Consider the following 21,362-nt stretch of genomic DNA (forward strand, 5'->3'; position numbering starts at 1 on the left):
CATCAAATGAGATATCTTAATATTGTTGGATTTTTATTAATATAAGCAATATTAGTGACTAAAAATAATTAAATCAATAGAACTTGAAATAATAATTCTGAATCTATAGCACCTCCTTTAACATGTGGTCATCTGCCATATTTGTACCCACCAACATGTTGGTCTACCTACCAGTGCACAGTAATTTATTTGTAAGTGTAAAATACACTTTTGCTGAAAAGGGCTCCAGCCCCAGGGGCCCACGTCCTTCTACCTCCGGCCCTGGTCACTAGTCAATGCTTTAGCGGCATTAAAGCAATGGAACAGCTGCTTCTATAGACTCTAAACATTTAGTGACAATTCCTCCCCACTCTTGTGCCAAATAGCTCCGTCTCAGTCTGATTGGATGGAGACAGTCTGTGAAATGTTCCAGTCATGCTGCTGATGCCCAGTTTTATTTAGGTAATGGTTTAGCCTCTACTATTCTAAATAAAGATGTTTCGGACTAATTTGTTCTTCTACATGATTAGGACGTCTTATGGCTTTTCACTGTCAGCCAGATTTGTGGAGTCCTTAACAAAAGAAGAAAAAAAGAAACTGAAAAAGTTCAGGAGGTGTGAATACTTTAACAGTAGTGGCACGACGCGCCCTGAAAGTAAAACAGTTGCAATTTAGAAGAGCAAAAACAAACAAGAAAAACCTTAGAAAGCAGGATGAGTTCTTTGGCCTTTTTGGAAAGATAAGTCAGCGTGGAAGCGATGTGTCCTGTTCGTATGAAGGCATGCGAGAGTTATGGAGGCTGGTCTGTGACACACAGGGTCTGCTTTGTAATGAGAAACTGAAAAATGGTTCACTGAAACAAACCCTTGTACCTGTAACCGCAACAGCTTCACGTAGTGCAGGTCCCTGGCTACTCTTTATTCCAAACAACTCGGTTTGATATTCTGCTGTCGGCTCCGGGCCGCCGACTCCGGTCCTGCTGGAATCTCCAGGGAGCTGGCCCTCGCTCCCGCCCCCCGATACCTGAGCGTTCTTATACCGCACGCTGACGCTGTCGGAGGCGCCGGGAGGTTCTAGCTCCCGAGAGAGGTCAAGACCGCCGAACGCGACGCCCGAGGCGGTCAGCGTTCCACGCTCATCCTCGGCCTCCGTCTCGGAAATCTGTGACTCTGGCGGGTCTAAAATTACAGCGCTAGTGACATTGCCCTCCGAGCCTGTAGGGGTCGTCTGTTCACGGTCATCTGAGGCGGCTAAATAAAAAGTGAAAGTGGCTACAAGGACAAAACAAAAAGGCACAAATCCAGACAGAATGACATCTCATCTCCAGTGCTTCCAGAAGATTTACTCAAATGTTCATCGATAAATGAGTGCTTAGAATAGACGTGACAGCTACATTTTTATGGTTTCAGACTTTCTCAATATTGCATAAAATGATGTTTCCCCTTAAACCTTTTTTTTTTTTTTTACAAACAAAACACAGTTTTCTTTTGTTTTTTTGTAAATCTCACAATAATGGTGAAAATAAGTGTCAGGTACGTTTTGCAAGGCGCCGCAGGGTCTAATTTATCAGATGGAGCTTTAGGACCGGGCTGAGAAATGTTTTTCTTTTTACAAGAATAAAGTCACAATACTATGAGAAAAATGTTGTAGGAGAAAATTTTGCAACATTCTCCAGGTAATATTGCATCTTTATTAATATCATGACTTTTATTCTTGTAATCAAAACAAATTTTCTTAGTTTGGCCTTCGTGCTCCTTAAAGCAATAACAATCTTCACCAGTTTTATCAGGTCTTCCGTTGATAAACTTCTTCAAAAGACTAAATATCTTAAGCAGGTTCATTTTTCGCGACACTTTTCCCCCAATTTTCAACAGACTGCATGTAAATCTAAAACCATTGCTCAAAAAAAAAAACATCCACCTGTAAAATTAATTTCCAAACTCTCGGGCGACCCACCTGTGGACGCCGTCAGGAAGACGGGTTTGCTCCTCCTGTGTCCCCGCTCTGCCGCCAGCGTCAGCGTGTAGCTCATACCGGGAATCAGGTCGGGCAGCACGTAGCTGGTTTCAGAGGCCGGGATCTCCACCCGCCCCGCCTGGCCGTCTCTGGACATGTACGCCAGCCTGTAGCCGCCGACCTTGGCCTGGGGTTTCTGCCAGGCGACTTCGAGGGACGTCTCCGTGGAGTGGACCTCTCTGAAGTCTCTGGGGGCGTCGAGGTCTGACAAGGGGACACGGCGGCTCGCGTAAGAAGCGTGATCCGAGTGCTAGCGCAAGTTTTATCTGCGCTTGTATCAACAGAACGTTTTGTGGATTTATTGGGTGGAGTGCATGTGGACAGCTGTGTGGCGTCTCCTCTCACCAGTTGCTGCGTTGGTAGTAGCGGGGAGGCTTTCTGCCTCGTTCTTCACAGCGGTCACTCCCACTCCGTACTCCGTCCCCGGCTTCAGCCCTGGAACGGAAACAACATGGAGGGTGAATGACTTGCATGGCGAGAGCAAAGGAGTTCTGGAGAGTAACACTCATCCACACACTGCAAAAACACAGTTTCTGTTGTTGTTCTTTGTCTAATTTCTGGTGTAGATTATTTCACTTATATTATTTTACCAATATTATAAAATTACTGACTCAAAACAAGCTCTTATATCTGGATCAAAAGTACGGCAGCATATTTGGGCCATTGAAAATAGAAAAAAAGAGGAGGAGTACATTTTCACCAGAAAAACTCTGAAACTCGAGTTTAGTCTCAAAATTAATTAGTTTTAAAGGTCAATAATTTGCCAGAAAAACTCAGGATGTTTCAGAGCAGCGTTTCTCAACGGGGGCGATCAGAGGACTGCAGGGGGCGCTGCGATTCCTTCGTTTGCTCGAAGGTAAACTTTGCTTCTTAAATGCACAACAATACCAGTTTGGACTTTGAGCAATTTGCTAAAACTGTATTGTGCAACATTAAAACAAGCTTGGCTGCAACTGTATCGACAGCAGCTCTTCTTCTCTTCAGTGTTTGCCATCTTCTTGGCGCAGCTCCGCGGTGGACTGCAGCGTCACCACATCAGTTCATCGTGACACCGGCTGATGACGCTGCTGTCACCAATAGACAGGTCTATATAAAGATATAATCCATGTTTCTGTCCCATATTTGTATGGCATTAAAAGCATCTGGAGTTTTTGTTTTTCCACTGAAAGCTCAGGTTTGCACAGTAAATGCCATGTGGGTGAAATTTTATGGATGATACTCTGATGTCCCATTCTTCTGAAGGCAGCACAGAGATGCCCCATCATAAACTCATTGATCAGAGCCCAGAAAAGGTTGAGAAACTCTGATTTAGACTGATATCAGATAACTGTCTAAAAAACACCCCTCAAATTCTGAGTTTGAAAAGTCAAAAATTTGCCACTTTTTGAAACTTAGAAAATTCCAAGAACGAAAAATTTACTACTTGAGACACAATTTCTGAGATTAATCCAAAAAGTTTTAGAGCTGTTTGGTGAAAATTTACTCTTTTTTTTCTAATTTTGGCTTACATACGTGTCTAATATTGTTACACTAGAAACGAGGCCCAAAAGCCTTGGCAAGATTTCTGTGTTTTTGCAGTGCAAGTTGTTTATTGTCCCACTCTGACCAGTGATGGTGGCCTGTGTGGTGAGTCCTGATCCTCGTGGGAAGACTTTCTCGCCGTGAGCGGAACCAGAGATGGGACTGTACTTCACTCGGTAACTGCTGACATCAGCTCGACTGTTGGTCCACTCCAGAGTGATGCTGTCGTCGGTCTGAGACACGGCCTGCGCGTCTGTAGGGGGATCCAGAGCTGAGGGAGAGAAAACATGGAAGTAACTAGAAAAGTAACTAGAAAAGTAACTAGAAAAGTGTTGATAGGATTATAGTTTACAATAGATGTTCTATTTTTTGAGTTTTGAAATGTTCTATGCTTTTTTTTGTTTGTTTTTAGCAGTAGCTGGTCCACCAAACCGAGAGCAAAATCCAGATTCCCTCCAGCAGTAAGATGAATTGAGTTCTGTGACCAGGTCAGATGTAATGCTCTGATTATTTTCATTTTCTTTATTCAGTTATCTCTGCGATGTACTCCAAGTTAAAAATGCCTGCGCATCGCCACCACGTGGTCAGGTGTGTGAATCGCACACACACCTGACGGACAGCGTTTTTCCGTCACTTTAAAGAAAGAAGGTCAAAAACGGCAAATATTTTTTAATGTGACCTGTGGTGTAACATTAATATCTGTCATTCCTAAGTTGCACAGCTGTTTAACCAAACATGTGGGAATTATTAATCTAATGTTCCAATAAGGATATTCTGTGCTTGGTGATGGTTTAGTTTTCCTGTTTCTGTGTTTTAGTTTCCATTCAGTCTTTGATCTAGTATATACTCTAATCTTAGTTCAGTCCATTTGGTAGAATTGCTTTTTATTCTTGCATTTATTATGTCGCTTTGGTCCTCATTGCTCTCAATGCACACGCCAATAAAGTATAAAATTTTGTTCCAGCAGGACTTTCACCAGACTATCTCTGTTTTTTCTTCTTCTTCTTTGTTTTGCACATACTTTAAAAGGTGTTTGCAACTGGATGTCAGCTAACTTCCTGGCTGCTGTTTTGGAGGAAATGCAGAGCAATATCCAGACGCTGCTACAGGAGCCATGCCATGGAGTTAGGTTTCTGAGTCGCTTGCAAACTGTGTCAATCGGAGGCAAAACGAGTAGATTGGAAAAATGCTGCCGTTTACCGATCACAGTCTCGAATCGAGACAAGTGAGAAGCGACAACTAAGGCGATGAAGATCTATTTGTCAAAAAAAAAAACTGAACAGGAAGAATAGAAGGATGCACGAGACTAACATCACATCCTCATCTGCTCAAATCATTTCCCATCTGTTTAGTCTCTGTTACTGCGACGTTTCCTGAAGGCAGAGTGGTTCATTGCTCATAAGCGCTCATAATTCAGGGAGTATTTACTCTACGGATCCTGTTATAAGCCTCGACCACGGACAAAGTATCCTACTTTATTTGAAAATCTTCCATCATTCATTGTTTAAGCTCGTATCTCCAGTGGAAACCGTCTCAGTATTACCATAGATGTTCATATCGACTGTATTCCTTACCTCTTCACTTGGCGAGTACAGCCAATCAGTGCTGAAGAAAATAAATGGCGTTCCTGGATTGGGTGTTTTGCAATCGGCAGTTAATTGCACATCAACTAACGTTGTGCTCGTGTGAAATTCAACTTTCACAAGTGAGATTTTTTTTCCTCCAATATTTACATACATTTCCACTACACATAGTCATTTTCCACAGAAACATACACTTTAGGTGAATGCTGAATCACGAATCGGCAGTATACCACATACAGCCGATTATAGTCTTCGGTTAAAAAAAATATTGCTCTTGTTGTCTCTTAAGTAGTTGTGAAATGGTAAGATCACTACCTTTTTGATTTGGCTCCAAAAGTGGACAAAATCCACAGAAGAAGTTTGTTTCAGAAACGTAGTGCTTGCTTTAACACAACTTTACTGTCACCCCCAAAACACCTCCATGTTTTTAGTCACCGTGTTCATGAAGACACTGGTGTCCTCAGCACCAGCAAATGTTATCAAAATTAAACACTAGTATTCTACCTGCTCTCTTGCTATCAAGCATAAATCAAAATGTTGTGGGTATTTTTATTTATTTTTTTACCAAACTCTGACCTGTAGTAAACGTGGTGGTGACGGCGTCACTGGTTGCCTCTCCACGCCTTGAGATGATCGACACGGTGTACTCCGTGTCCGGCCTCAGGTTGTCGGTGTTGTACTGTTTGTCCGGTGGGGAAACGTCCACCCTGGTTTCGTCTGAGGGGTCGGAGCGGGGCATGTAAAACATGGTGACCCTGTCCACCGGAGCCACCGGCAGATACCAGCTAATCAGCGCCGAGGAGTCCGTGATGTCCTTCACCTCCACTTGCCTGGGACTATCGATCTCTGTGGCAGGAAGTCAGGAAGGTGAAGTGAAAGTTTTGGAAATTTGAAATGGAAACAAAGTGCTTAAAGACACAAAAGCGAAAGAGAAAATATCTTAAAAATGTTTATTGAGGTTCCAAGCAATAGCTATATTTCCATTTAATTGCCATGCGAATTTTGAGATGTCGCAAAATAAACCCAGAGAAAATGTGAATTAGGCGTGTTTCCATCAACTGGTTTGGAGAGAATCAACCATACTACACATAAATGTTGACATAAACCATGGCTGCCATGCATGCAACGCAATTGCTCTGTACGTTAGAATTTATTCGGCAAATAAGTTTCCATCTCCCCCTTTCAGCACATTAACTCTTCGAAATCATAGAAGAATTTTTTGCACAAACGTAGAAGCCACTTCGAATTTAGCTGTTTCTGTCAAACCTTTCCAATGCAATACATCAAAATGCACTTTCACTGTTCCCAATGTGACAATCAAGAAAAGTCAACGGAAATTAGACCTAACGTGACACCTGGTGGACGAAGGAAAACCTCTGATCCAAAAAGGACAAGCTGTTATACAATGTCGTTCCCTTTCACTCCAGCCTCGTGTTTACTACCTGCTAAATCTCCTGTGGTAACAAGTAGAGGAGACCTCTGTCCCTCATATTTTAGATCCACGTTTTAAAAAACCTCTGGGAGGTTGACGTTGTGAACGCTTTCAGCTCTCTTTTATCAGCCATTTTCTGGGATCTGCGTCAAGTTTCAACCTTCCCAAATAAATGACATCGGCTATGAAATGTGGGGGTCCAGAAATCCAGGGGGCTCCCTCACCGCAGGGGGCTCCCTCACCGCAGACCTTAAAAACCATAAATGGCTTTGCCAGACACACATCTGAAGATGTTTGGCCTGGCAGGATGCAACCATTGCATAAGGGTCCTGGAAGGATTTCATAACATCTAGTATTGGGTTTTGGAGCAATAAAAAAGTCACTTAACACATGATAGGGGCTGAAAAAAAGGAGAAAAATTACAGGTATGATGTAGCCTTGTGAACTAATCAAAACCAACATAGGTTTCCTGTTGTAATTCTTCTCATTATTATGGAATTTCACTCAGCAACATCAATTTAACTTTTGTCAGCCTTTAAAGACGGCTGGTAACTTAATACTTTCACTGAGTGTCTTTATGACGCTAAAGTGCTTTCGCTGAATGATTAAACGCTTGCACTGATGAGGACCTTAGAAACTTACTGGTGGTGACAGTTTTGGATGTTTGGGGCCCTCTGGTGTTGTTCTTTACGACGCTGATGGAGACTTCATACTCCTGTCCTGGTCCGAGCCCAGACTGGAGGAAGTCGGTTTGGGAGGGTGGAAGGGTGCTCACGACTTTTCCGTTTTCTTCTTTCTGCAGAGACAGGCCAAACAACGGAATAAAAGGAAAAGAAAACAAATATTCTGCAAAGAGAACAAACCTGAGCCTAAATTCATGAGTTACTGAATAGTTCATGTCAGTTTCAATACAAAGTGCAGGAAAGCACAAAAAGAAATTCAAGACAAGCATGCATGAGAACACAACCACTAATGTTTGCATTATCTTGTGTCGCAGTAACATAAGGTTGCAAACAGCCTGCTCTTTTTATGTGGATCTGCATCAGTTTTTACTAATCATTCAAAGTGAAAAGGTGCTGATGCTGATTTCAGAAACTTGCATCTAAGCAGGAATCTCACAGCAAAGGTCAGTAAAAGGACAGCCTATTAAAAGGGAATACAAGTCAACAGAGGATAGAAAATCAAAAGCTCTGACTAATCAGCCGGCACAGTCATTTTCCTTCAAAGCATGTCTGGCTCGGATTCCTTGCAGCGGGTTTAGCTGACATCCAGATTTTCCCTTTTTTTTTTTTTATGTCAAAGCAAATTCAATGGTTAGCACTGACATAAATCTTTTATGCTGAAGTTTTGAAAAAGCTGGCACAGCTTATCGCCTCTCACTTTTTCCGTGACGGTTATTAAACAGGAAGGGAAGTCTTAAGAGGAGCGGCGGGCATACTAACCGTGTTGCGGAAATAAATCTCCCAGCTGTCAAAGGAAATGTCCAGCTGGTCCCAGACGACTTCGACAGAGGTTTCTCTCACTGACTTGAATCTTAAACCTTCTGGTTGTGGGAGCTCTGCCAAAATGGAGGAAAAATAGTTAAGTCCTTTTTTTCTTACCCCATTTTAGATGGTTTAGTGCAGCAAAACTTGTGACATACCTGTAACCACTCGTGCGCTGACGGGAATGCTCCTCTTGTTGCTCAGGACCGCGTAGACGCTGATCAGGTACTCGATGCCAGGTTCCAGCTCTTTGACGGTGGCAGCAGTTTTATCTCCAGGAACGGTGAACTCCATCAGGAGACCCCCGGGACTGGTGGGGACGTACGTGATGAGGTACTCTGTGACCAGCATCTCGTTGTTCCAGGACAGGTCCACGGTCTCGGTGCTGACTTCTCCGACAGTCAGGGTCTTGGGAGGAGACACTGGAAGCCAATTTTTTTTATTGTTTAATTTTTAAAAAAAAAGAGGATGTTGTGGTTTTGTTTTCAGATGGTTTCTCGTGCTCTGTGTGTCGGCGAATATCCGTTATGTGGCAGTAATGCAAACTCCAGACATACAATCTGGACGCGGTGTGACAAAAAAGACAAACCAAGAGCCTATTTCACATTCACCAAAAATAGTTTAGTGGGTAGTGACTGAGAATAGAAGGAAATCACATCACCCTGACTTTGATTTTATATTCTCATCAAGTTGGTAACTGGAAACTCCCAGCAAGTAAAACAGCAGAATCCTTCAATGTGTGTGTGTGTCGAGCGTCTTACCTTCGGAGCAGTCCTCTCTGATGTACCCCTCGTCGCAGATGCACTGGCCATTCACGCAGCGGCCCTTATTCTGGCAGTTGTTGATGCAGCTCAGGTCCGCGCAGTTCTCCCCTTCATATCCACTCTCACACAAACACCTCCCGTTGACGCAGCGCCCCCTGCTGTTGCAGTTGTCCGGACAAGCCAGCACAGAGCAGTCGTCTCCCGTGTAGCCCTCCTGACAGAAGCACTTGCCGTCCAGACAGTGGCCGCGTGCCAGGCAGTCGTTGGGACAAGCTTTCTTGCCACAGTCTTCCCCGCTAAACCCTTCGTCGCAGACGCATTGCCCGTCGACGCAACGGCCGCGGTTTCTGCAGTTGTTCGGGCAACTCAGTTGACTGCAGTCGTTGCCGACGAAGCCTGCGTGGCACACGCAGCGTCCTCCCACGCACTCCCCACGGCCGTAGCAGTTCGATGGGCAGACGCGCGTGCTACAGTCTTCACCTGCAAAACCTTCGTCACAGACACACTGGCCGTTGACACAGCGACCCTTCAGCCGGCAGCTGTTGGGACAGGAAAGCTCGGCGCAGTCGTCTCCGTGGAAGCCGACGTCACAGGAACACTGTCCGTTGATGCACTGACCTCTGCTGTTGCAGTTATTGAGACACGCAAGCTGGCTGCAGTCCTCACCTTGATACCCTGAGTCACAGATGCAAAGTCCATTGAAGCACGTTCCTCTGCCATTGCAGTCATTCAGGCAGGTGAGCTGAGAGCAATCTTCACCACTGTACCCAGCCGTGCAAATACATTTGCCGTCAACACAAACCCCATTGCCCTGGCAGTTGTAGGGGCAAGAGTGTTCTCCACAGTCCTCCCCGCTGAAGCCCTCATCGCAGTGGCAGGTGCCGTTCACACAGCGACCGCGGTCGTAGCAGTCTTTGGGACAGATGAGTTCGGAGCAGTCAAAGCCGGTCCAAGGTTCATCACACACGCAGTCTCCCTCCTCACAGCGACCGCGGCCCAGGCAGTTGTTCAAGCACCGGCTCTGAGAGCAGTCTTCGCCAAAGAAACCATCAGAACAGACACAGACGCCTCCCACACAGCGGCCGTGGGCTCCACACACCACAGGGCAGGTCTCGAGGGCACAGTCTTCTCCGTCGAAGCCCTTGTAGCACACACATTTTCCGTTCACGCAGCGGCCACGGTCCTGGCATCTCCCAGGACACTCGGCCTCAGTGCAGTTGGGTCCCCTCCAGCCAGGATCACATATGCAACCACAAGTTTCAGCGCTGTAGTTTCCATGGCCATTGCAATACGGTTTTGTTCCCAACTCACCTATACAGAAAAAAAGGATGAAGAAACGGATGATTTGCAGAGTATCTCATCACATTGGCACAACATTTCACCACAAGGTTTATTAAAATGTAATTCATGAGACGTTGGGCTGTACTTTAGAGACAGAGTTACACTCCCACAATAAAACCTAAACCACTCCAAACAGATGAATCAAACAGATGTACTTCATACTGAGGGAGACTCCGGGGATTATGTGATATATTTGAAAAGCGCTTTTTAGTGTGACATTTCAACAAACACAGGAGTCTATTTCTTTGTTGGGTGACACTCCTACCTGTGAGCTGCTCACTGCTGCATTGATCCCTCAAAGCTGAAACCTCTCCTTCAAGCATCTCCAGGCGGCTCACGAGGTCCTTTAGGCCTGGAAAGTCATCGGTGCAACCGCAGGCCTGGCGAGGTATGTTAATGCGATGGGTGAAAACAATCTGGTTTTCCCCATCAAGCGTATGTTCGGTGACATGATGGCCTGGAGCGAATGCCGTTGCGTCTTTGGGATGGACCTGTGTGCCCTCTGAGGCCTCCAGGTCCACCGAGCACAGGGAACTCGCAGGGACGTTGATGTTATAAACATGGCTGAAAACCATTGGGTGGCCTACACCAGGAAGGGTGGCATTGTGTTCTGTATGGGGAGGGAGAGTCTGTCGTCGATGGCGGAGGACTTTCTTCACAAGCCCAGCAGTTGATAAACTCATCAAAGTAAACAGAAGGAGGCAGCCCAGAAGACTTTGTGCGCCCATGATAGATGTGGGGCAAGATACAGGTGAAAAAAAATATCTGTATGGACCTCTGGTTTGAGGGGCAATCCCGGTTCCAGTGGACAGTCTGAAAAGACCAAAGGTAAAGTGCTATTAAGTAAATTTACCAGTACAATAAAAGCAATATGACTGCACAGTAGAGACTAATAGAAACAATAGTCTGGTAAAAACCAGCCCCTTGTTCTGCGCTTTGGTTCGTACAGAGGTTCTAGACACCCAGCTATTGAGTTTGGCACTATGAAGCTAATGAGGATTTGCCTGCGCTTTAATCAGCAGAGACACATCAAGCTCATCGAGGCGGCTGTTCATGATAACTCAATATTTGGAAGCGTGACCAACACAGACTGAATGAACGGCTTTGTTCATTTCCTCCACTGCCACTGCCAAATCTACAGGCAGACTGCAATTCTAAAATAGTGCCTTTTTGTCATATAGGGAATGACGATTCAGCACTTATTAATAAGCAAGTTGACTGACATGATACCAGTATATTGTAGGAGAGGTTGAAGTAGCACTGATGAGAATTTGAATTCTGATCAGAGAAATACACCAAAGCAATTGAAAAAAACAGAATTGAAATCTTTTCAAAAGACAAAAGTCTTTTTCCAGGATTACACTGAAGGAGCAAGTCGTTTTCGCCGACGAATGCTTGAGAAAATCTTGTTCAGCTTGCGAGACATCTCTCTAAACAACGTTTCTGAATTTCTGAACCGGTTCATTTTCAGAAGTCAAAGCAAAACAGAAAATTAGAGAAGTTCAAACGGTATTACAGAAAGTAAAGCAACTCAAAAGGAAGAGCTGAATTTGAATGAGGTTCAGTTTTGCAACAAGTGACTGAGAGACTGGTCAACGTAAAACAGAGTCTGAGTTTTTCTCCCAGATGTTCAGAGCGAATCATTAGATTTCTACTACGTCTGCACAGTTTGTGAACATCCACACGCTGCAGCGAACTATGTCTGGGGCTATCGATGTCAAAACAAACCACAGATACATCATTAAAAAAAATGATAATAAAATAAATAAATAAAAAACTTTCGAGCGTGCCAGAAAATGCTACGCATCCCTAAAAATGTCTCAAGACAAAAGAATCCACATCTGCGCTGGCACGTCAGCGTCTTTCAGGGATTAGAGGCGCGAGTGTAGAAAAATCTCAGCTGTTTTGCTGCAGCAGAACTTACAATTACGGGAGGGGGAAAATTGTAAAAAAAATAAAATAAAATAACAAATCCTAATTCACTCCATTCACTGATGCACCCACAAATTTTTTCGCATCTTTTAACACCTGATTTGGAGGAGTGGAGCAACAAGGGTGGGAAGACCTCGTAATGAGTCTCTTCAGCGATTGAGTAATGACAGATGACTGAAGATGGATAGAGAAGCCTGATGTGATGAATGACCTCTTCCACATGACTGGAAACAACTTCCTCCGTTTTTTTTTTTTGTTGTTTTTTTTTTAAGTTACATGACAGCCGACGATAATGGCGTGCGAAAGTTTATCCTCGACCTGCCTGCAAATGTCATAGAGACCGCTTCTTACAGTCTGCTGGTTTGTCTGGTAGACATGTTGCTCCTTTACAGTAAGCTGCATATTGGCAGAGCTTAAGGATTGTGTCATGTCTTTTTTTCTTATTAGTAGCATCTGTTCAGAAGAGCTAAAAAAGAAGAAAAAAACCTTGTAGACAGAGGACCAGTACCTGCACTTTTATATAAAGAAAAATAAAAATAATTAAAAAAGAACCACGACGTGCACCTGGGTCGATTGATTCGCAGGAGTGCAATCGGGAAGAAAAACATCCTCAGACGATTTTTCTCAGCGTTTGTTGCGTCTCCGTTGCCGTGACAGTGAACTGTTATGTCTTGCCTCTTCTAAATTTAAAAGGACGTTATTTTACCACAGGGATACAAAAAGTCCAAATAGTACCTCATGAATCAAACTGAAAAAAATTCAATCTTTTCCACATCTTTTACGAGAAACCCCAAAACAGCCAAAGCCATGCCATTCCTAAGGCTTTGTAGTTCAGCAGAAAATGCAGATTTAGACAAAGTAAAAATTCACACTTCAGCTATAAATATTTAAACAATGAAATGGGGGGGTGGAAAGCCTCATAAATTTCAAATAATTCTGAAAAATCTCTGCATTAGTCTTACCAATAAAAGCTCATCCCAGTACCAGAGTTTCCCCTGACCCCTTAATATGAATGTATTTCTTCCAAAATGGGAGGAAAACGGGTTGTGCTGAATTTTCCTGCAAGGTCCGCCAAAAGACTTACTGTCGAGGAAAGACAACACAGCAGAGGGAGAAGACGTTTCAGGCCGTGGAGATCTTTGAACTCACCTTGTGTCCTGTGAACTGATGATCATACAGTGATGAGAAAAGAATGAAACCACTTTCTTTCCCATCGCAGCACGGTCCCTACAAAGACCTCTTCTCAGTCTCATCTTATTTTTTTTCACTGTGCCTTTGGTGTCACCTCCCCTCACACCGTCACCAGCATTTCTGTTGATCTTTACATTTAACAACAGGTCTTAAAAAAAAAAAAAAAAAAAAAATGACTTGGAGTTTCACAATTTCTCACACATCTGGTGAGTGGGCTGGGATGTGACTGAAAGCTGTAAATCTAAAAACTTGGTTCTAGAGTATACATTTTTTTGATCCCCTTCTAGAAAAAAAAAAACATTACCGCAACAAAGATAATTTGTGATCCTCAAGGTACAGAACAGATCTCATAAAGTCCCCAGGAGGGCTCCTATTGCATGAGTTTGGATGCAGTTCACTCTTGATTTTGGACTTTGCTTGCATAACGCAAAAACATGCTTTATTAGGGTTTTTGGCCAAATATATAAAATACGTGCACTGCTGAATATTTATGGTGTGGCAGACATGACGAAAGTAAATCTTTTGGTCTGAAGAACTTTCATACGAGTTGTAAAGGCATCCAAGTGGAAGGCAAAGTTATGTAATAGGAATGAGGTAATAAATATAAACAAGCCAAATATTAACTCTGTAAGTCAGAAAACTATCCATAAGTAGTTCTTACCTGACTTTCTAAAAAACTTAGCTGTTTTTGTGATATAGGTTAGATAGACAGACATACAATTAGCTAGAGAGATAGCTAGAGCAAAGCTAGCTACAGAGATAGATAGCTAGAGCAAAGCTAGCTAGCTAAACAGATAGCTAGAGCAAAGCTAGCTAGCTAAACAGATAGCTAGAGCAAAGCTAGCTACATGGATAGATAGCTAGAGCAAAGCTAGCTTGCTAGCTAAACAGATAGCTAGAGCAAAGCTAGATAACTCTAACCCCTAAATCTAACAGAGCTAGCAACAGCTAGGTAGTTAGCTAAATATAGCAAGATAGAGCAAAGCAAGCCAGCTTGCTAGCTAGCAAACATTGTGGCTAAACAGTAATCATAAGACATGTTGTAAGCTTGTAATTGCTAACCTGGCTTTTCAGCATTAGCGTCTTCTTCTCTAAGTGCTCTTTTAGCTCGTGTTACGAGAGTCGTTTCTTCATGCTAACATATGAATGCTCCAACAGATGAAGGCGGCGCCTCTAAGCATCTTGAAATTTTTACATATTTGTCCAGCAGTCGCCATGTATTGACAAGTATAATATGAGACAGACAATCTGTTAATATAAGGATCTCCTTCACCTCCTCCCAGTGCAATCATTAGCACTTATGAAGTTCTTCCTATGTCAGTCATGGGAAGCTTATTTCTCCCATGACTGTGGCTCTGGCTCCTTGGTGAAGCTCCTGAAGCTCATACAGCACACACACACCAGGCAGAAAGCCAAACTGACCACAACACATATGTAGAAATCATGTTTCCATCCGTTCAACCTGTAGCCGTATTAGAACTGCAGCGTAATCACAGCCTCTTTATCCGCGTGTGAAAATGTCCTCCAGGTTTACAATTTGTAGGAAGTGAGAAAAATAGACATGGCTATAATCCAAATTTAAGGATTGTTTTATGAAGCAACTGCAACTTGTTAGAGACACGCATTTTATGTGACGTTTCTGGACAGTGTGTGGAAGTATTGGTTGTTACAGTAAAAATCCCCAGAATGCATCATTGATAGCAGGCCCGGGTGAAGCAAGGACATCTTCTGTGACTCTCAGGCATGGGAAGACGATTTTTGGGAGAAAAATTTAAACTCTAATATAACCTGAGCATTAAGCTGTAATCCATTCGCTGTAGCTTCAGTGCTTTTTTTCCCCCCACGTTGGCAGCATCAGGAAAAATTTCCCACGTGGAAAAAAAATGGGAATTGGGAATTTTGGCCGTGGACTGACGACATCTGTTTTGCAAAGTCAAGGAGGAAAAAGAAAAAAACCCAAAAAGCTCCATGAAGTTGCTTGTCATGTATCCAGACGGAGAAAAGAAGGTTAATCTCAAATTACAACCCGCACGGGCGCTTCGGTCACGTCTGCACAATCGGTTCCGATGGGTGACGCAGCGCCGACACACACCCCGCGGCGCGCTCCCGGCCCAACACACTCCTCATTGGAAACACTGAGTGTCGGGGACCCGGCCGGTCAGCAGAAAACAAGGGCTCCGCTCGGTTTTCTGTGGGTTTGTTTGTTTAGTTTCCATGCATTAGGAAATCCACATCCTTTTCACATCTGGCACAGCTGGAAACGATCCCGCGCCGCTTAACAGGAGCAGTCGCTGCGGCTGATGTAACGATAAAAAAACAATGCGGCAGCTGATTACCCGAGAAGTTTCCGCTGGGCACGCCTGGATGCCAAACATCCCCGGAAGAGGTGAGAAGGTTTTAGCCGTTTTTGGAAAACCATCTAGAAAATTGGCGGCTAACGGCTTTCGAGTCGCAGCAGCTGCTTTGCCGAACAATTCCTTCCTTTTGAGTCTTTTTCACACTTTTGTAACATCACAACCACGTACTTCATTGGCTTTCGCTGCGATTGCACGTGATAAATCAGCACAGAGCCCGTGTTATCTTTCCCACAAGCCATTGCTCCCAATGCTAACGAGAAACAACCAATCAGAGTCAGGAGGCGGGTCTTAGCGCTGTCAATCACCTTTGTGTGCGCACTTGACCCAGTTGTTCTCTGAACGGTAGCCTCCCGTGTGCTAAGGTTACTTAGCATGGCCACTGATGACGGCGGATAAACAGATAAATCTCGGCTCTGAAAGCTGCCACATCTTTTTCGCAAACAACTTTAATTTTCAGTCAATTTGGCTGAAAATCATATACACACACACAAAAAGCCCATTTTTAATTCACCCGCAGTTTCTGAAACAAATTTCAGCCTGGACTTTTCCCGGATCGCTCAAAACGAGTGACTTGGCTTTGACTTAAAGCGTTTGGTTGTACCTCTAACTGCATGTTTATGGCTGTTTTGCCATGGGAAGGTGAACCTCCGCCCCAGTACCAGCGCTTTTTTTCCAGTCTCAAAACAGGTTTTCGTCCAGGATCGCCCTGTATTTGTTGTGCTGTGTGGGACTTTGATGCGTGTAATGATCCACACATGGTTTATTTTTATGTTCCAACTTTCTGAGTGTTTAATTAGGTTCAGTGTTTTGGTTTTCTGTTTCCCTGGCGCTCAATTTGGTTCAGTCTGGTGGCGTTCCTCCCTTAGTTTCCTGAGTCCTCGTCACCAGCAGCTTGCTCCGTTTATCGTTCTCACATTGGTTCCCATGTTGATAATTACCGCCCCACCTGATAATGAGGTCATTCATTATTACTTTTGCCATTCCTGTTATTTTCCCTTCATGTTTTTGCTCAGAAATATTTCGCTTTTCCTTGTCCGGCATCATTTATTTTCGCCGTTCTGTGTCCTGTTTGCATTCGAGTCCAACATCGACACCTCAAACTTTGAGCTCGTTTAGAACCGACGGTCGTACAATTAGCTTCCTTGACCCGACTGAGCACAAATAATCCACAGAGCATGCTGCAGCCACTACCATGTTTCACAGTGCAGATGGCGTGTTCATAGTTGGGTGCAGATTTACTATTCTTGCAGACTAAAATTTGCCTCTGGAACAAACCTGTAGCAATAAGCAATAAATCAATTAATCAGGAGTTAGATCATTTTTATTTCGATAACTAACATTTTTTTGACAATATATTTCCGTTCCAGTGTAATATTTATTTTTAAATTGAAATTAAGCCACAAACTTGCAGCATTAGACTTTACAAAAGGGCTAACAGGGGCAGTAGCCCAGGGCGCAAATCTTTGGGGCGCCCCAAAGATTTGTAATTTGTAATGTGATGCACTCATGTTTTATATTGTACCAAATACAAAACTCTCATATGAAGTTTTTTTTTTTTTTTTTAACGTTACATTTCTACGAATGAAGACAAAACTGAAATACTAGAACATTCTTAACTTAAAGCACATCTTACATGGGACTTTTTAAACCTGCTGATGTATAGACCTATTTATTAATGCACAGGGTTTTTTTATGGCTGAATAGCTTTTTTGTTTTTTTTGTTTGGATTTTATTTAGTTTTTGTTTTACCCAGAGCCCTCATCTTTCTAATCACGGCCCTGACCGTATGGCTTGAAAATCATCTCAGGCAACAATATCATCGTTCATCGCAATAATTACTGGTATAACTTATCGTCCAGTAAAATTTGCCTTCGTGACCCTGGGACAAAAATAATGTGCACGATCACTTCCTCCCTGATCTGTCTGCCGTTTCCCTTCACGAAACTCTCTATTTGAAAACTGCACTTGATTTTATTAAGTGTGTCAGAGTGAAGGGGGCTCAACTCAATTGAATTGGAAATACTCCTGATTTGTCTTTGTAAAAATCATAGAAAACCATCCATGTTTCCCCCCCACACTTCAAAAATTACAGAGTAATTTTGAAGTGGAAAATAATTTTCTTGGGACTAAAACGTGATTCCACTAAATATCAGAAGAAATGCTTCAAGAGCTGAAGGTTGTATGCTGAACAGAGGCTGGTGTTACATAACACAACGCTCTGTTAAAAGAAACAGAAACACTTTAAAAAAACAAAAACAAACCCTTATTCAGGTTTCTGCAGCCACTGCTAACCAGAAGCTGAAGAACAATCTAAACACCTTCAACAGGAAAACCAAGGCTGAGTGTGAAGGTGAGTTACGATCAGCCACCCTGACGCCCCCCGGGTGTCTGGAATGTGTTGACGAGCCGAAACCCGGCTGTCCATCTGGGAGGTCCAGGGGTCTGGAGGGTTTTGGGGGGGTGTGAGCTCACATCTTAGGGATCCAGGCTCACACCGAAAAGCCCCTCCGGCTCCTCTGTGGGAGGCAGAAATCCACGCTAGTGGACAGGACTTCAAAGGACGAACGGTTCCGATTCTCATCAGCTGAGCGTGAACTGGAACCTGTGACTCAAACTTTCCACCAAAAATATTTTTAAAAAACCTCAAATCTACCACATTTGGACTTCAATTAAGCTCAACTGAAATGGACTGGATGGGAAGAGATATTCCTGCCCCTCTCTGATTGCAGCCCACTTTTTATTTTATTTCAGCTTCGTGGTGAGGGGAAAAAACTGGATCTGCAAAAGGATGCAAAATCTCAGCGGATGAGGGGATTTCATGACTCCCTCATCCCCCCCATGCGGCACCCACTGATTTTATTTGATCTCTCCAGGAACTGAAGTCAAACTTGACAACTTGTGCACACAATAGGGGCAAAACCTGGAAAACAGAAATCACTTCTGCAACATCCGAAACAATAGGAAGCTTTTTTTTTTTTTTTGCTCTTATGTATTATGAATGTCTCTTCTTACCTGCGTTTGCCGTGATCAGATCAGATCAGATTTTCTGCGTTCAACATGTGGAGCTCCTCCAGACTCCTTCCTGATTCAGCTCGGCTGGCTTGAGGGGGAAGGAGGAGAAGAAGAAAGGAGGATGCTTTCGCTCCGTCTTCTGTCGCCGCTCCGAGCAAGGTGGCAGACGGCTCCGTCGATCCTCCCTCAGCCAGAGCTCCTTGTCGTCCCTCAGCGCTCACAGACTCCGGCTGGGGCTCAGCTCCGATTCTGACAGGAGGAGTGAGTCAAAGAAGAAAAAAGGAGAAGAAAAGAAAAGCAGAGAGAGAGAGAGCGAGAGGGGGGGAGGAGAGGGAGAATTGGTGTGGGAGGAAATGTCTTTTAAAGCCTGAGGAGTGTTTAGGTCAGACACCCATTGCTTTTTAAACTCCAGCCCCTTAAATAGCCGTCATTCTCCCTCCCTGCTGTTTTTTTTTTTTTTTGCCACCCTGTCCTTCCCTCCCCGTCTCCGCTGCAGCTAATGGATGCAGAGCTGGCCTGCTGCCTCTAAATGAGATGCCACTGTTACCGGGAGTCATGACAGGAAAAGAGCGGACCTTGTGGTTGAGTAGGAAAATTAGAGGCGCGGTGGGAGAGGGGGGTAGAGAAAGGAGAGCAAAATGAGAGGAGAGTCTCAGAAAGGCTGCAGACAGCATGGCAGACGTCTACCTTCAGGCCATTTCACTTTGCTGTAATGATGTGGGATTGTCCGACTTCACGATTGAAGCGGGGAAGTGTTTGTAAAGTTCAGTGAAACCGTCGCTGAGGAGCTGCCGTGGATAAGAAGCTGAAATCTGCAGGGTTTTAATGATGTAAGAGAACCAAAGTGACCTCTTCCTATGTGTAGCTGAAGCTCAAAAACAAGTCGAAATCCCTTCATCTGAAAGATTTGTGTTTCACCGAGTTCCTGAGAATACCGTGGTACGACAGCGAGTTAGCGCCATTGAACATAGAAGAAAAGGAGTCAATTTACGCCAAAACCCCCAAATATCTGAATTTTTTTAGGCTTTCGAAAACATTTCTGAACATTTCTGAGTTTGACAAGTCGAAAACTTGTTCAGAAGTTTTCTAAGTTAATTCTCGACTCGACTTTTAAAACTAAGAAATTTCCGATTTTTTTTTTCCTCAAAAATTACTGCAACTGTTCTCCAGTTTTCCGAGACGCCTGGCAGAAACGTAATCCTTTTCGTCATGTCGTGCCGTGTGCCTGCCGCTCTGGCTCCCTACGTCATCCTCAACGACCCTCAGACTACCGTGGATCATTAGCTGCGTTGCCATTCACCACATAATTGCGCGATTTGACGTCTCGAAAATAAATTTGCTCTGCAATTTCAAAAAAAACTCCCGGGTTCTGCTGAAAGGATGCTGGTGCCAGGACGAGGCGTTTTGAGGGACTAAAATCGGTTTACTCCACAAAATGGAAAACAAAAAACTGGAGTCATGTGATCCGGATGCTGCCACTGAAGCAAACTACAGGAAGAAGACGACAGGAAGTAGTTGGAGGGTCATGCTGTTTTAACGACTCACTTATTCGGGAGTTTAATAGCTTTCCTTATTTCGGGGAAACACAGCAGTTGTTAAATGTAAAAATTCTTATTTTTTTACAGACTTGCGCACATTTGGAAAGGAAACGCAGCTACGTCCGGTTCCTAAGAGCCGCTCCTTGCTCTGGATCTGAGACGGTCATCACAAACAGACGCCGTTTGGAAGAAACGCCAGCAGAAGAGACTGGAGTTCCTGCAACAACTCAAGAAGTACAACAAGCTGTCACAGGAAGCGCTGGTCATGTTCTGCCCGGCCATTACTCAGTTTGCCCTGTGTTCATCCTGTGACTGTGTGGTTTGGCTCATCCATGGCACAGGAAGGGCCAGGCGGCAATGAGCAGTCATGTCTTGAAGGAGGGAGTTTATCTGCCCTCCGCCGGTCCAGGACTTGAACAAATCTGGGGTCAGGTAAAAAGGGGAACTGGCCTCTCTGCAGACCCCACACATGCTGGACACAAACTGTTTACCTTCAGGTCGCCGCTTGCAGAAACCATGTGCTTTCTGACGAACAAACCGATACCATGCATCGCACATCTGGACCAAAATCACAGAGTTAGAAGGAAGTTGAAAGAACTAAAATCGAGCACATGAAGCAGCGCTATTATTTTCTTCCCTCTTTTTGTCTTTTTTCTAGAACAGGGATAATATTCATCGTAGATCCAAAACTTTAAAGGGATATTACAAATACGCAGTAGTAAAAGAAAGGCGTCTGTCTCTCAAATTGTTTCGGTGTCTGTTGAACAGATGAATTTATTTGCAGCTTTGAAAATGGGATTTCTCTCAAAAACCCATTTTGAGAGAAACGGGAAATTCCGTTTCTCTCAAATTTCACTCAAACTTTGAGTGAAATTTGGATAAATTCTCTCAATTGATCCAGATTGTGTGAAAATCCGATTTGAGCGCGGCAACGTTCGCTCGCCTCTGGATAAACATGGTTCTGTTCGTCCAGGTCATAAATAAGACAAATACTTTGTTACGAATTCGGTTATGATTATTAGAAATTACGCCAGTAACAGTTTTACTCTGATTATAAATTTAAAAAAAAGAAAAGGCTCCATTTGCTTCAACAACCTGTGATGGATGAGACAAATTCTTAGCATTTTTGAATCACGGCCACAAAAATCAGTCCAAGGACCACAGATGGCCCCCGGACCGCCCTTTGGACACCCCTGCCATCCATATTTGCTC

At 43.8% G+C, this 21,362-nt stretch overlaps 1 protein-coding gene across 7 annotated transcripts in view; it reads right to left on the reverse strand.

Annotated features, from left to right (window-relative positions):
* Window positions 1-18,989, reverse strand: part of tnca (tenascin Ca) — a 38,377-nt gene extending 19,388 nt beyond the window's left edge. For 3 of the 7 annotated variants that reach the window (XM_055052339.1, XM_055052336.1, XM_055052341.1), the window contains exons 1-11: window positions 18,613-18,989; window positions 10,386-10,933; window positions 8,777-10,090; window positions 8,174-8,437; window positions 7,974-8,089; window positions 7,174-7,327; window positions 5,676-5,945; window positions 3,602-3,787; window positions 2,341-2,430; window positions 1,936-2,199; window positions 852-1,250 (exon numbers count right to left, since the gene is read on the reverse strand). In XM_055052339.1, coding sequence (XP_054908314.1) covers window positions 852-1,250; window positions 1,936-2,199; window positions 2,341-2,430; window positions 3,602-3,787; window positions 5,676-5,945; window positions 7,174-7,327; window positions 7,974-8,089; window positions 8,174-8,437; window positions 8,777-10,090; window positions 10,386-10,848 — 3,520 coding nt within the window. In that variant the 5' untranslated portion in view covers window positions 10,849-10,933; window positions 18,613-18,989. The remainder of the gene's footprint in view (window positions 1-851; window positions 1,251-1,935; window positions 2,200-2,340; window positions 2,431-3,601; window positions 3,788-5,675; window positions 5,946-7,173; window positions 7,328-7,973; window positions 8,090-8,173; window positions 8,438-8,776; window positions 10,091-10,385; window positions 10,934-18,612) is intronic. The other 4 variants (XM_055052340.1, XM_055052338.1, XM_055052337.1 and 1 more) reach the window with 2 other exon arrangements.
* Between the last annotated feature and the right edge of the window lie 2,373 nt (window positions 18,990-21,362).

This window comes from Poeciliopsis prolifica, unplaced genomic scaffold (assembly GCF_027474105.1).
Source record: "Poeciliopsis prolifica strain line A6 unplaced genomic scaffold, Auburn_PproV2 SCAFFOLD035, whole genome shotgun sequence".
NCBI lineage: Eukaryota > Metazoa > Chordata > Actinopteri > Cyprinodontiformes > Poeciliidae > Poeciliopsis > Poeciliopsis prolifica.